The sequence below is a fragment of the Oncorhynchus clarkii genome, chromosome 2 (assembly GCF_045791955.1).
Source record: "Oncorhynchus clarkii lewisi isolate Uvic-CL-2024 chromosome 2, UVic_Ocla_1.0, whole genome shotgun sequence".
Classification (NCBI taxonomy): domain Eukaryota; kingdom Metazoa; phylum Chordata; class Actinopteri; order Salmoniformes; family Salmonidae; genus Oncorhynchus; species Oncorhynchus clarkii.
The window spans coordinates 76,031,128-76,043,174 of NC_092148.1; the positions used below are offsets into that span (position 1 = coordinate 76,031,128).

General features: G+C 42.0%; 1 protein-coding gene across 1 annotated transcript in view; it reads right to left on the bottom strand.

Annotated features, from left to right (window-relative positions):
- The window catches only part of LOC139373814 (polymerase (RNA) III (DNA directed) polypeptide B), a 51,263-nt gene that overhangs the window by 16,681 nt on the left and 22,535 nt on the right, over window positions 1–12,047 (bottom strand). Inside the window, exons 20-23 of the mRNA XM_071114838.1 lie at window positions 11,077–11,286; window positions 10,571–10,729; window positions 10,205–10,322; window positions 9,558–9,700 (exon numbers count right to left, since the gene is read on the bottom strand). Coding sequence (XP_070970939.1) covers window positions 9,558–9,700; window positions 10,205–10,322; window positions 10,571–10,729; window positions 11,077–11,286 — 630 coding nt within the window. The remainder of the gene's footprint in view (window positions 1–9,557; window positions 9,701–10,204; window positions 10,323–10,570; window positions 10,730–11,076; window positions 11,287–12,047) is intronic.

Consider the following 12,047-nt stretch of genomic DNA (forward strand, 5'->3'; position numbering starts at 1 on the left):
CCTATAATAACTACAACCTAAAACTTCTTACCTGGGAATATTGAAGACTCATGTTAAAAGGAACCACCAGCTTTCATATGTTCTCATGTTCTGAGCAAGGAACTTAAACGTTAGCTTTCTTACATGGCACATATTGCACTTTTACTTTCTTCTCCAACACTTTGTTTTTGCATTATTTAAACCAAATTGAACATGTTTCATTATTTATTTGAGGCTAAACTGATTTTATTGATGTATTATATTAAGTTAAAATAAGTGTTCATTCAGTATTGTTGTAATTGTCATTATTACAAATAAATAATAAATATTCGGTATCAGCTTTTTTTGTCCTCCAATAAAATCGGTATCGTCGTTGAAAAATCATAAAATCGGTCGACCTCTAATTTGGACACACCAACTCAATCAAGGGTTTCTTTATTTTTTTTTACTATTTTCTACATTGTAGAATAATAGTGAAGACATTAAAACTATGAAATAACACATATGGAATCATGTAGTAACCAAAAGTGTTAAATCAAAATATTCACCCTTTGACAGCTTTGCACACTCTTGGCATTCTCTCAACCAACTTCACCTATAATGATTTTCCAACCGTCTTGAATGTGTTCCCATATATACTGAGCACTCGTTGGCTGCTTTTCCGTCACTCTATGGTCCAACTCATCCCAAACATCTCAATTGGGTTGAGGTCGGGGGATTGTTGAGGCCAGGTCATCTGATGCAGCACTCCATCACTCTCCTTCTTGGTCAAATAGCCCTTACACAGCCTGGGAGGTGTGTTTTGGGTCATTGTTCTGTTGAAAAACAAATTATGGTCCTACTAAGAGCAAACCAGATGGGATGGCGTAAAGCTGCAGAATGCTGTGGTAGCCATGCTGGTTAAGAGTACCTTGAATTCTAAATAATTCACTGACAGTGTCACTGGCAAAACACCCCCACACCACCTCCTCCATGCTTCACAGTGGGAACCACACATGCCGAGATCATCCGTTCACCTACTCTACGTCTCACAAAGAAACAGCGGTTGGAACCATCAGGCCAAAGGACAGATTTCACCAGTCTAATGTCCATTGCTCGTGTGTCTTGGCCCAAGCAAGTCTATTTTTCTTATTGGTGTCCTTTAGTTAGTAGTGGTTTCTTTGCAGCAATTCAACCATGAAGGTCTCCTTCACGCAGTCTCCTCTGAACAGTTTATGATGATATGTGTGTGTTACTTGAACTCTGAAGCATTTATTTGGGCTGCAACTAATGAACTTATCCTCTGCAGCAAAAATAACTCTGGGTCTTCCTTTCCTGTGGCAGTCCTTATGAGAGTCAGTTTCATCATAGTGCTTGGTTTTAGCGACTGCACTTTAGATAAAAGGAAAATGTCAAGAACTTTAAAAGTTGACTGACCTTCATGTCTTAACTTCTTGGTGACAGGCAGCAGTATTTTCACGTCCGGATGAAATGCATGCCCAAATTCAACTGCCTGCTACTCATCCCCAGAAGATAACATATGCATATTATTAGTAGATTGGTATAGAAAACACTGAAGTTTCTAAAACTGTTTGAATCATGTCTGTGAGTATAACAGAACTTATTTAGCAGGCGAAACCCAGAGGGCAAACTATTCAGATTTTTTTTAAGTCACTCTTTTCAATGAGTTTTCATTGGGAATCCAGATTTCTAAGGGACCTTCTTGCAGTTCCTATCGCTTCCACTGGATGTCAACAGTTTTTAGAAATTGGTTGAGGTTATTCCTGTGTGTAATGAAGAAGTACGGCCATCTTGAACGAGGGTCACTTGAAGTGTACTGTTAGATAGAGGCGCGTGACCAAAAAGCATGCTACAGTTTGTTTTACTCCTGTATTGAACACAGATCATCCAGTCTTCAATTTTATCGATTATTTATATTAAAATATACCTAAAGTTGTATTACACAAGTAGTTTGAAATGTTTTGGCAAAGTTTACAGGTAACTTTTGAGATATTTTGTAGTCCCGTTGCTCAAGTTGGAACCGGTGTTTTTCTGGATCAAACGCGCCAAATAAATCGAACAAATGGACCATTCGTGATGTTTATGGGACATAATGGAGTTCCAACAAAAGATCCTCGTCAAAGGTAAGGAATGAATTATATTTTTATTTCTGCGTTTTGTGTCGTGCCTGCAGGGTTGAAATATGCTTGCTCTTTGTTTACGGAGGTGCTATCCTCAGATAATAGCATTGTTTGCTTTCGCAGAAAAGCCTTTTTGAAATCTGACATGTTGGCTGGATTCACAACAAGTGTAGCTTTAACTTGCTATCTTGCATGTGTGATTTAATTAATGAAAGTTAGATTTTTACAGTAATTTATTTGAATTTGGCGCTCTGCATTTTCCCTGGCTTTAGGCCAGGTAGGATGCTAGCGCCCCACATATCCCAGAGAGGTTAAAGTAATGGACTGTCATTTCTCTTTGATTATTTGAGATGTTCTTGCCATAATATGGTATTGATCTTTACATTTAAAAAAAGGGGTATCTTCTGTATACCACCTCTACCTTGTCACAACACAACTGACAACGCATTAATGAAGAAATTCCAAATGAACTTTTAAAAAGGCACACCTGTCAATTGAAATGCATTCCAGTTGACTACCTCATGAAGTTGGTTGAGAGAATGCCAAGAGTGTGCGAAGCTGTCATCAAGGCAAAGGGTGGCTAATTTGAAGAATCTCAAATATAAAATATATTTTGATTTGTTTAACACGTTTTTTGGTTACATGATTCCATGTGTTAATTCATATATATATTTTTTACACTTTATTTTTATTGCAGAACAAAAAAAGTACAAACAAAGTAAGTTATCAAGTATTTCACCCAAGTACAAAGAAATGAATGTTTGTTCTATGTCAAATCCCATTATTTTTCCAATGTTAGAACTAATTTCTCCCCAGTTAGTTTTGATTGCGGGGCAGGCCCAAAAGATATGAGAGTGATCCACCCTCAAGACAGCATTCTCTCCAACAAGGGTGTAGGGAGTCAGTCTTTTGATTTCAGTTTAGGTGTTATGAAGAAACGTATAACATTCTTCCAACAGAATTCTCCATGATCTTGAATTGGTGGAGCTTTGTTGAGTGACATACAGTATGTTCAACCATGTTTCATCAATGTTAAGTTCCTCCTCCCATTTCTTTTTAACATAGTATGCTTCTTTGAGGATTGAATACCAGAGTAGAGATTTGAAGTAGTTTGTTTCTCCAAGTTGTATGTGTTAGTGAATACTTGGATTAATTTGAGGTGCTTGAGGGTCAATCACTTTTATCTCCCTTAAGAAATAGTGTCGAACTTGTAATGTTGTATATCTAATTTTTGGTCTCTTACTGTTCCAGACAAACCTTGATATCCATTTATCCCATTCACTAAACTGTTTAGGCGGGATTTCTATGGGCAGTGATTGGAACAAATGCAGTAACCTCGGCAGGATGTTCATTTTGATTGTTTCAATTCTACTACTAAGATCAATGAGAAGTGAATTCCACCTGTACAGGTTATCATATATTTTCTTTTTGATGTGATCATAATTTATGTAATAAAGTTTGGGTGTATCTTTTGGTAGATATACTCCAAGATATTTAATGGATGAATAGGTCCAGTGGAAGTTAAACCTACTCTTCAGCTCTTCCTGTGGGGTATAATTATATACTAGGGCTTGGGTCTTGTGTACAGTCGTGGCCAAAAGGTTTGAGAATGACACAAATATTAATTTTCAAAAAGTTTTCAGCTTCAGTATCTCTAGATATTTTTGTCAGATGTTACTATGGAATACTGAAGTATAATAACAAGTGTCAAAGGCTTTTATTGACAATTACATGGAAGTTGATGCAGAGAGTCAATATTTGCAATGCAGCCCATTCTTGCATAATCAATTCTTGGAGTTTGTCAGAACTCGTGGGTTTTTGTTTGTCCACCCGCCTCTTGAGGATTGACCACATGTTCAATGGGATTAAGGTCTGGGGGGTGTCCTGGCCATGGACCCAAAATATCAATGTTTCGTTCCCCGAGCCACTTAGTTATCACTTTTGCCTTATGGCAAGGTGCTCCATCATGCTGGAAAAGGCGTTGTTCATCACCAAACTGTTCCTGGATGGTTGGGAGAAGTTGCTCTCGGAGGATGTGTTGGTACCATTCTTTATTCATGGCTGTGTTCTTGGGCAAAATTGTGAGTGAGCCCACTCCCTTGGCCCAAACAATCGGAAAGGGGATTCAGAGAAAATTACTTTACCCTAGTTCTCAGCAGTCCAATCCCTGTACCTTTTGCAGAATATCAGTCTGTCCCTGATGTTTTTCCTGGAGAGAAGTGGCTTCTTTGATGCCCTTCTTGACACCAGGCCATTCTCCAAAAGTATTTGCCTCACTGTGCATGCAGATGCACTCACACCTGCCTGCTGCCATTCCTGAGCAAGCTCTGTACTGTATCCCGCAGCTGAATCAACTTTAGGAGAAGGTCCTGGCGCTTGCTGGACTTTCTTGGGGGCCCTGAAGCCTTCTTCACAACAATTGAACATTGAAGTTCTTGATGATCCGATAAATGGTTGATTTAGGTGCAATCTTACTGGCAGCAATATCCTTGCCTGTGAAACTCCTTTTTGTGCAAAGCAATGATGACGGCACATGTTTCCTTGCAGTTAACCATGGTTGACAGAGGAATAACAATGATTCCAAGCACCATCCTACTTTTGAAGCTTCCAGTCTGTTATTCGAACTCTACCAGCATGACAGAGTGATCTCCAGCCTTGTCCTCGTCAACACTCACACCTGTGTTAACAAAATAATCACTGACATGTCAGCTGGTCCTTTTGTGGCAGGGCTGAAATGCAGTGGAAATGTTTTTGGGGGATTCAGTTAATTTGCATGGCAAAGGCGGACTTTGCAATTAATTGCAATTCATCTGATCACTCTTCATAACATTCTGGAGTATATGCAAATTGCCATCATACACACTGAGGCAACAGACTTTGAAAATGTATATTTGTGTCACTCTCTAAACTTTTGGCCACGACTGTACGTTAAGCACATACACTGAATATGTTCCAAATGTTTGTAAAATATCCATCAATCTAGGTACACTTGAGCCTGGGTCTTTAAGGAATAACAGAACGTCATCAGCATACATGCATATCTTATGTTCACTGCCTCTTATTGTTATTCCCTCTAAGGTTGGGTCCTGTCTTATTGCCTGTGCTAATAGTTCGAGGTACAAGGAGAAGAGTGTGGGTGAAAGATTACAGCCTTGTCTTGCCTGTCGCTCTTTTTTTATTTATTCGTGACTAATGTCCATTTATCTTTATTCTAGCAGTCAGACATGAATACAGTGATTTGATGCACTATCACTTCTTTATGAAACCAAATCATTCCAATACTTGGAATAGGTAATCCCTTCCCACTGAATCAAATGCTTTTTCTGCATCTATTCTGATTAATATTGCACGTGTCTTATTCGGAGTAATGTGGTCCATAACATGTAGTGTTCTCCACGTCCTGTGTCTGCCTATTTTGTATGAAACCAGTTTGATCTCCGTCAATCAATTCTGGGATTATGTTCTCCATTCTTTTGGCTATTATTGATGCATATAGTTCATAAGCAGTGTTAAGAATTGCGATAGGTCTATATCTACCAGTGGTGTGGGGGCTGTGCTTTGGCAAAGTGGGTGGGGTTATATCCTGCCTGTTTGGCCCGGTCCGGGGGTATCATCGGATGGGGCCACAGTGTCTCTAGACCCCTCCTGTCTCAGCCTCCAGTATTTATGCTGCAGTAGTTTATGTGTCGGGGGGCTAGGGTCAGTTTGTTATATCTGGAGTACTCCTGTCTTATCCGGTGTCCTGTGTGAATTTAAGTATGCTCGCTCTAATTCTCTCTCTCGAAGGACCATGCCTCAGGACTACCTGGCATGATGACTCCTTGCTCTCCCCAGTCCACCTGGCCGTGCTGCTGCTCCAGTTTCAACTGTTCTGCCTGCAGCTATGGAAACCTGACCTGTTCACCGGACGTGCTACCTGTCCCAGACCTGCTGTTTTCAACGGTCTAGAGACAGCAGGAGCGGTAGAGATACTCTGAATGATCGGCCATGAAAAGCCAACTGACATTTACTCCTGAGGTGCTGACTTTCTGCACCCTCGACAACTACTGTGATTATTATTATTTGACTATGCTGGTCATTTATGAACATCTTGGCCATGTTCTGTTATAATCTCCAACCGGCACAGACAGAAGAGGACTGGCCATCCCTCATAGCCTGGTTCCTCTAGGTTTCGGCCTTTCTAGGGAGTTTTTCCTAGCCACCGTGCTTCTACACCTGCATTGCTTGCTGTTTGGGGTTTTGGGCTGGGTTTCTGTACAGCACTGAGATATCAGCTGATGAAAGAAGGGCTATATAAATACATTTGATATATGAACTGCATTCCATCTGATCTTTACCCGCTTTTGGGATTACATATATGGATGGCCTCTCTCCATGATGGTGGAAGCCCCCCCCCCCGCCGTAGAGTCCAATTAAAGCAGGCTTGAAGTAGAGGTGTTAGTAGTTCTCTGAAGGTCTTGAACCATTCTGAAGGGAAGCCATCAGGGCCTGGAGACTTGTTGACTTTTAGTTGAGATATTGCTTTATTAATTTCTCCGGTGGATATTTCTAAAGTAAGTATCATTTTGCTCTGTCCCAATTGAGGGGAGATCAAATGAGTTCAAAGAATGCTCTATTGTCTGTGCATCTGCCTTCTCTGGTTGCTTGTACAGATGTGTAACATGATTCAAATGCATTCTGTATTTCATCTAATTTACATGTAATCTTCTTTGATTTGGGGTCTTTTATTTTAAAAATGGTTTTCTGTGCTGCTTGTTTCCTGAGTCTCCATGCTAGTAATGTGGTAGCCTTTGAGCCTGCTTCATAATATAGTTGTTTCAGGAACCTGAGCTTTTTCTCTACTTCTCCATAAATCTGGTCAATTTCCTCTTTTACCTTTTGAATCTCTCGTAATATAAGAGGGTCTTTCTATGGACTATGAGACCGTTCTAATGTTTCCTGTAATTTCAGTAGTTTCTGTGCTTTAATCTTTTTCTTGAGAGATGATGTGGTTATGATCTTTCCTCTAATAACCGCCTTAGCTGCATCCCACAATGTAGCAGGGGATACTTCCCCATTATCATTATTCTCCAGATAGATGTTCAATTCTGTCTTTATTGAGTCCTTGAATGCTGGATCATTCAGCATGCTTGTATTAAGTCGCCATATAGTATTTATTGGTTTGCTATCAAGGTGTAGAGGAAGGTAAACTCCATTATGATCTGATAAGGATTGCAGGATCGGGCAGAGTGACTTAAGCCTGTGTCTATCTGCATTGTACATGAAAAAGTAGTCTAACCTGTAGTATTCAGTGTGGTGGGTGTGGATGTCACACCATACATCAAGCAGTCCTAAATCCTATTTATCTTTATTTTCCTATTTTGATTTGTGCTGTCCAATTGAGTTTAAAATCCCCTCCACAGACAGAATAACAGTGAAGACAAACTACAATGTAGAAAATAGTAAAAATAAAGAAAAACCCTGGGTAGAGAGGGGGGGGGGGGGGGGGGAACAGTTGTAAAGATAAATGAGGACAGGAAAAGGGCAGAGCAACAGGCAAGAGGACCAAGGAGAGAGAGGAGCAGGCAAGAGAGGGAGAGACTAGTTCTCATAGCAGACATCCTTGGTGTTGTTGGTTGTGTGTGAAAGTGAATGATAAAAGAGGCATATAAATCAGACAAGGCAAGACAACAGTGATGGTCTAGAGGCCTCCATCACACCCTATACAGGTCCACACTGGCAGCAAGGACAATGGGCACACAGCACTCAACAACCCCCACCCACCACCCCTGGCCTGCACAGCCAACATCTTTGTGTGGTAAATAATTAACTTATTCTGCTGACCAGAGAATATGAGACTAGTCATGAGCAGTGGCTTCTTGCTTGCTGAGTGGCCTTTCAGGTTAGGGCGATATAGGACTCGTTTTACTGTGGATATAGATACTTTTGTACCCGTTTCCTCCAGCATCTTCACAAGGTCCTTTGCTGTTGTTCTGGGATTGATTTGCAGTTCACACCAAAGTACATTCATCTCTAGGAGACAATGCGTCTCCTTCCTGAGCGGTATTATGGCTGTGTGGTCCAATGGTGTTTATACTTGTTCATCTGTACAAACAATAGTACACGTGTTACCTTCAGACGTGTGGAAATTGCTCCCAAGGATGAACCTGACTTGAGTGATTTCTTCCGATTTTCCCATGATGTCAAGCAGAGGCATTGAGTTTGAAGGTAGGCATTGAAATACATCCACAGGTACACCTCCAATTGCCTCAAATGATCTCAATTAGCCTATCAGAAGCTTCTAAAGCCATGAAATTTTCTGGAATTTTCCAAGCTGTTTAAAGGCACAGTCAACTAAGTGTATGTAAACTTCTGACCCAGTGGAATTGTGATACAGTGAAATAATCTGTCTGTAAACAATTGTTGGAAAAATGACTTGTGTCATGCACAAAGTAGATGTTCTATCTAACTTGCCAAAACTATAGTTTTTTAACAAGAATTTTGAGGAGTGGTTGAAAAACGAGTTGATGACTCCAACCTAAGTATGTAAACTTCCAACTTCAACTGTATATGCACCACGTCGTTGTGCTCTCCCTCACTCTGCTGTGTGTGCATCTTACTAGCTGTCACTCAAATTGTAAGAGGCTGAAGCTCATTGGCAAACATCTAGGGGGCTGGCCCATGTAAATTACTACTTTGAGACATTTGCCCCTACAAAGCTAATTCCATCCCAACAGTATAGTCAGCCAGAACATAACCCTCCTAAAGATGGCTGCAAAAACATCTCTTCAGCCCCAAATAACTCTTCAGTGCAGTAACACCAAACAACCCAAAACATTCCACCACTGCCACAGTACAATACTACCATTTCTTCACTCCATCCTTTCCCAAATGCTAGGCCTAAGCCCTTGGAGATCTTTCACTCCTCCTGTAAGAGACAGTGGACATAGTCACGGGACTATACTGACCGGTCTGCCCCAGCAGCGATCCCTTTAATGAAGTGAGTAAATTATGCACTGCGCCAGTTGGCTTTCTGATTAAAAGCAACATACAGGCCTCATCTAGAGGGAGGTGCAGCAGCAAAATGGTGGTTGTAAACATTTTTTCCCAGGAGCGGCAGTGTACGGCTAGGGTCTAATACATTTGCATAGTCTGGCGCAGGACAAAGAGCCAATTAATTGAAAAGAAGAACCCCTCTAAAAGATGAGAAGGGGGCGCTGACTCAACACACGTGCACGCAGACACACAGATTGTTGCAAAGGAATGTCCTATTTCAGTTTGTAAACAATGTGTAATATGTATGCCCTCTAGTGTCAGAGTTCATGCAGATGTCTCAGGCTTTGCCCCCCCCCCATGAGTACTATATGAATATGGTTTGTCCCACCTAGCGACCTTAATATGAATGCACCAACTAAGTAGCTCTGGATAAGAGCGTCTGCTAAATGGCCCGGAGGGTAGATCAGGGAGGGTCAGTTGTACCTTTCTGTCCGTGCCGACTGCTGAACTTGTCTCCTATCTCTGGTCTCCTGGTCTGTCTCAGCAGGATCTTGATGAGGAAAGCATCGTCTGCGTTGGAGGAGATCATCACCTTCTCGATGTAGGAGTCTGTGGAGCCCTTGTAACTGTAGACAAGAGAACAGAGGTAACAGCTGACCTGATCTGACAAGGCTGAATACGTGAAGAGCGGACCTGAAAGGACTGGGTTGTTTACCGTCATATGTGTTTACCGTCATATGTGTTTACCGTCATATGGGGGAAACTAAGTATTTTGCTCAACGGTCAGAGGAGATGGTAGTAGGGCCGGGACAAAAACAGTATCGGGATACTCATTCGTATCGTGCAAAGGAAACAAAAACAGCAGGGAGATTTAACTTTTTTAGGAAGACAGCCCTAAAATGTTGGAAACATCTGATTTTTAAAACAGGACCAAAAAGTGAAGTCTGTTTCATGTTAAAATGTTTGCCATGGTAAAAAAATATTGTGATAGTGGTATAGTCATAGCCCTAGGTAGATGAGGAACGAACGTTATATTAATAGTTCAGGGAGTTTGTGGTATTGTTAACCAGTGGTATTGGGGGGGGGGGGGGCAGGGATGTATGAGTGATGAGGGGAGAAGGCACACCCACCTGACGGGCACATCTCTGTACTGGGGCTGTCCTGGCTGGGCACTGCCCTCCAGTGGTGTCTGGGTGACAGTGGGCATGGATTTGTTCACCAGCACCTGCTTATTCTCCACCTTCTCACCTGGGAGACACACAATATTGATGAATTACATATTTACTAATTCTGTATGCATGAATATCAAATCAAAGACATCAAATGTTTTAGGTTACTTTATACATAAAACACAAACACATGCTTCCACACGTTTCCATGTGGAGATAAGGATGTAACCAAATGGTTGTAATAATCAAATGGGTGACAGTGAGATTCTAGAGTAACAGAGCGGGTTGGGTCCTTCTCCAGGAGTCCTGCTGAAGGGTGCTACTCACCAGGGCAGCAGATGCCGTCAGCATCCAGGATACTGTGCCTCCAGATGGGCTTGCGTGTGGCCGCATCCAGCATGGGACCCATAACCTTGTCAAAGGTCTGGTTGGTGTAGCGCCTCAACGTGCACTTAGCGTTCTTGTAGACCAGGCATCTTCCAAATCCTGAGGCCGAAATAAATGGAAGATGAGGGACAGAGAGTTCAGTAACGCAAATAATTATTTATACTAGTACTTTTTGTATTTCAGGACAGTAACAAGAGCACTACATCAATGACTATGTTCAGAAGAGGGCAGCAGCCAGGAGCCAGGCAGCCAGGAGGCCAGGCAGCCAGGAGGCCAGCAGCCAGGAGGCCAGGAGGGCAGCAGCCAGGAGGCCAGCAGCCAGGAGGCCAGCAGCCAGGAAGTTATTGACACTTGTAATTTAAACACTTTACATTGTATTGAGAGTACATTGTTAGTTATTCGTCAAATATTCCTTCTTAGCCTATAGACATAGATCAGTAACTCACCTCTGTCTAGAGAGGCCTTGTTGAGGATCAGAGCGTCCTCTATGTCGTAGCCGCTGTAGCTCATCACAGCCACTGTGGCGTTCTGGCCCGCAGGCAGCTTCTCAAAGTCTATCAGCTCTATGGTTCTAGTCTTGACCATGGGCTTCTGAGGGTAGCCCAGCAGGTACATCAGAGTGTCTATACGGTTCCTCTGGTTATAGCCAATCGTACCTGACAGGAGAAACCATGGAAATAAAATTACAATGGACTTTTTAAAATGTATTCTTCAAAACGTAAAATATTTGATTACTCAATTGTCTGAGAAATCATTCAAAACTCATAAGAGCAAAGAATAAACAAAAGTAATTACTAATTTTAAATTTAAGGAAACATTTAAATCCCAGATTTACTCCATTGCGTGTGCGTCTTAACCAAACAGTGTATCACATCAGAGAGTATCCTAAAAGTGGACGAGTGGTTTTTAATCCTGCTTCTCCAGAGGCCGGGGTTGAGCCAGGGCCAGCTCCCTGGTACAAACACAGTGGAGAGAAGATGGGCAGGCCATGGAATAATGGCTGGCCTCCCTGGAGGCCTTGACATTTGTCAAATGCTATTACTTCACAATTAGGCAACAGAGCCCTGTGATAATAGGCCCCTGGTCACACACACATATTAGCACATGTATAGGCCTGGCCACACAAAACAGACACAGCAGAGGATATTAGGCCAAATATAGTCCTAGTCGCAGTGTTTTTGTGTAAAGATGGGGAGGGAGGGGGATGGGGGTGAATGGAGGGAGGGGGATGGGGGTGACTGGGCTCGTGTGAATGCTAGTGGAGTGATTTGGAGAAGTTTTGGTTCAGGGAGCTCCTGGGCTCCTCTGTGGTCTCTCCCTCACAGCTGAGCACACTTAACAGCAGACACAATGAATTGCTAATGACACTGGGTGACTAGCAGGGAAAGGCCTCTGCACACACAGGACACAAAGGAGG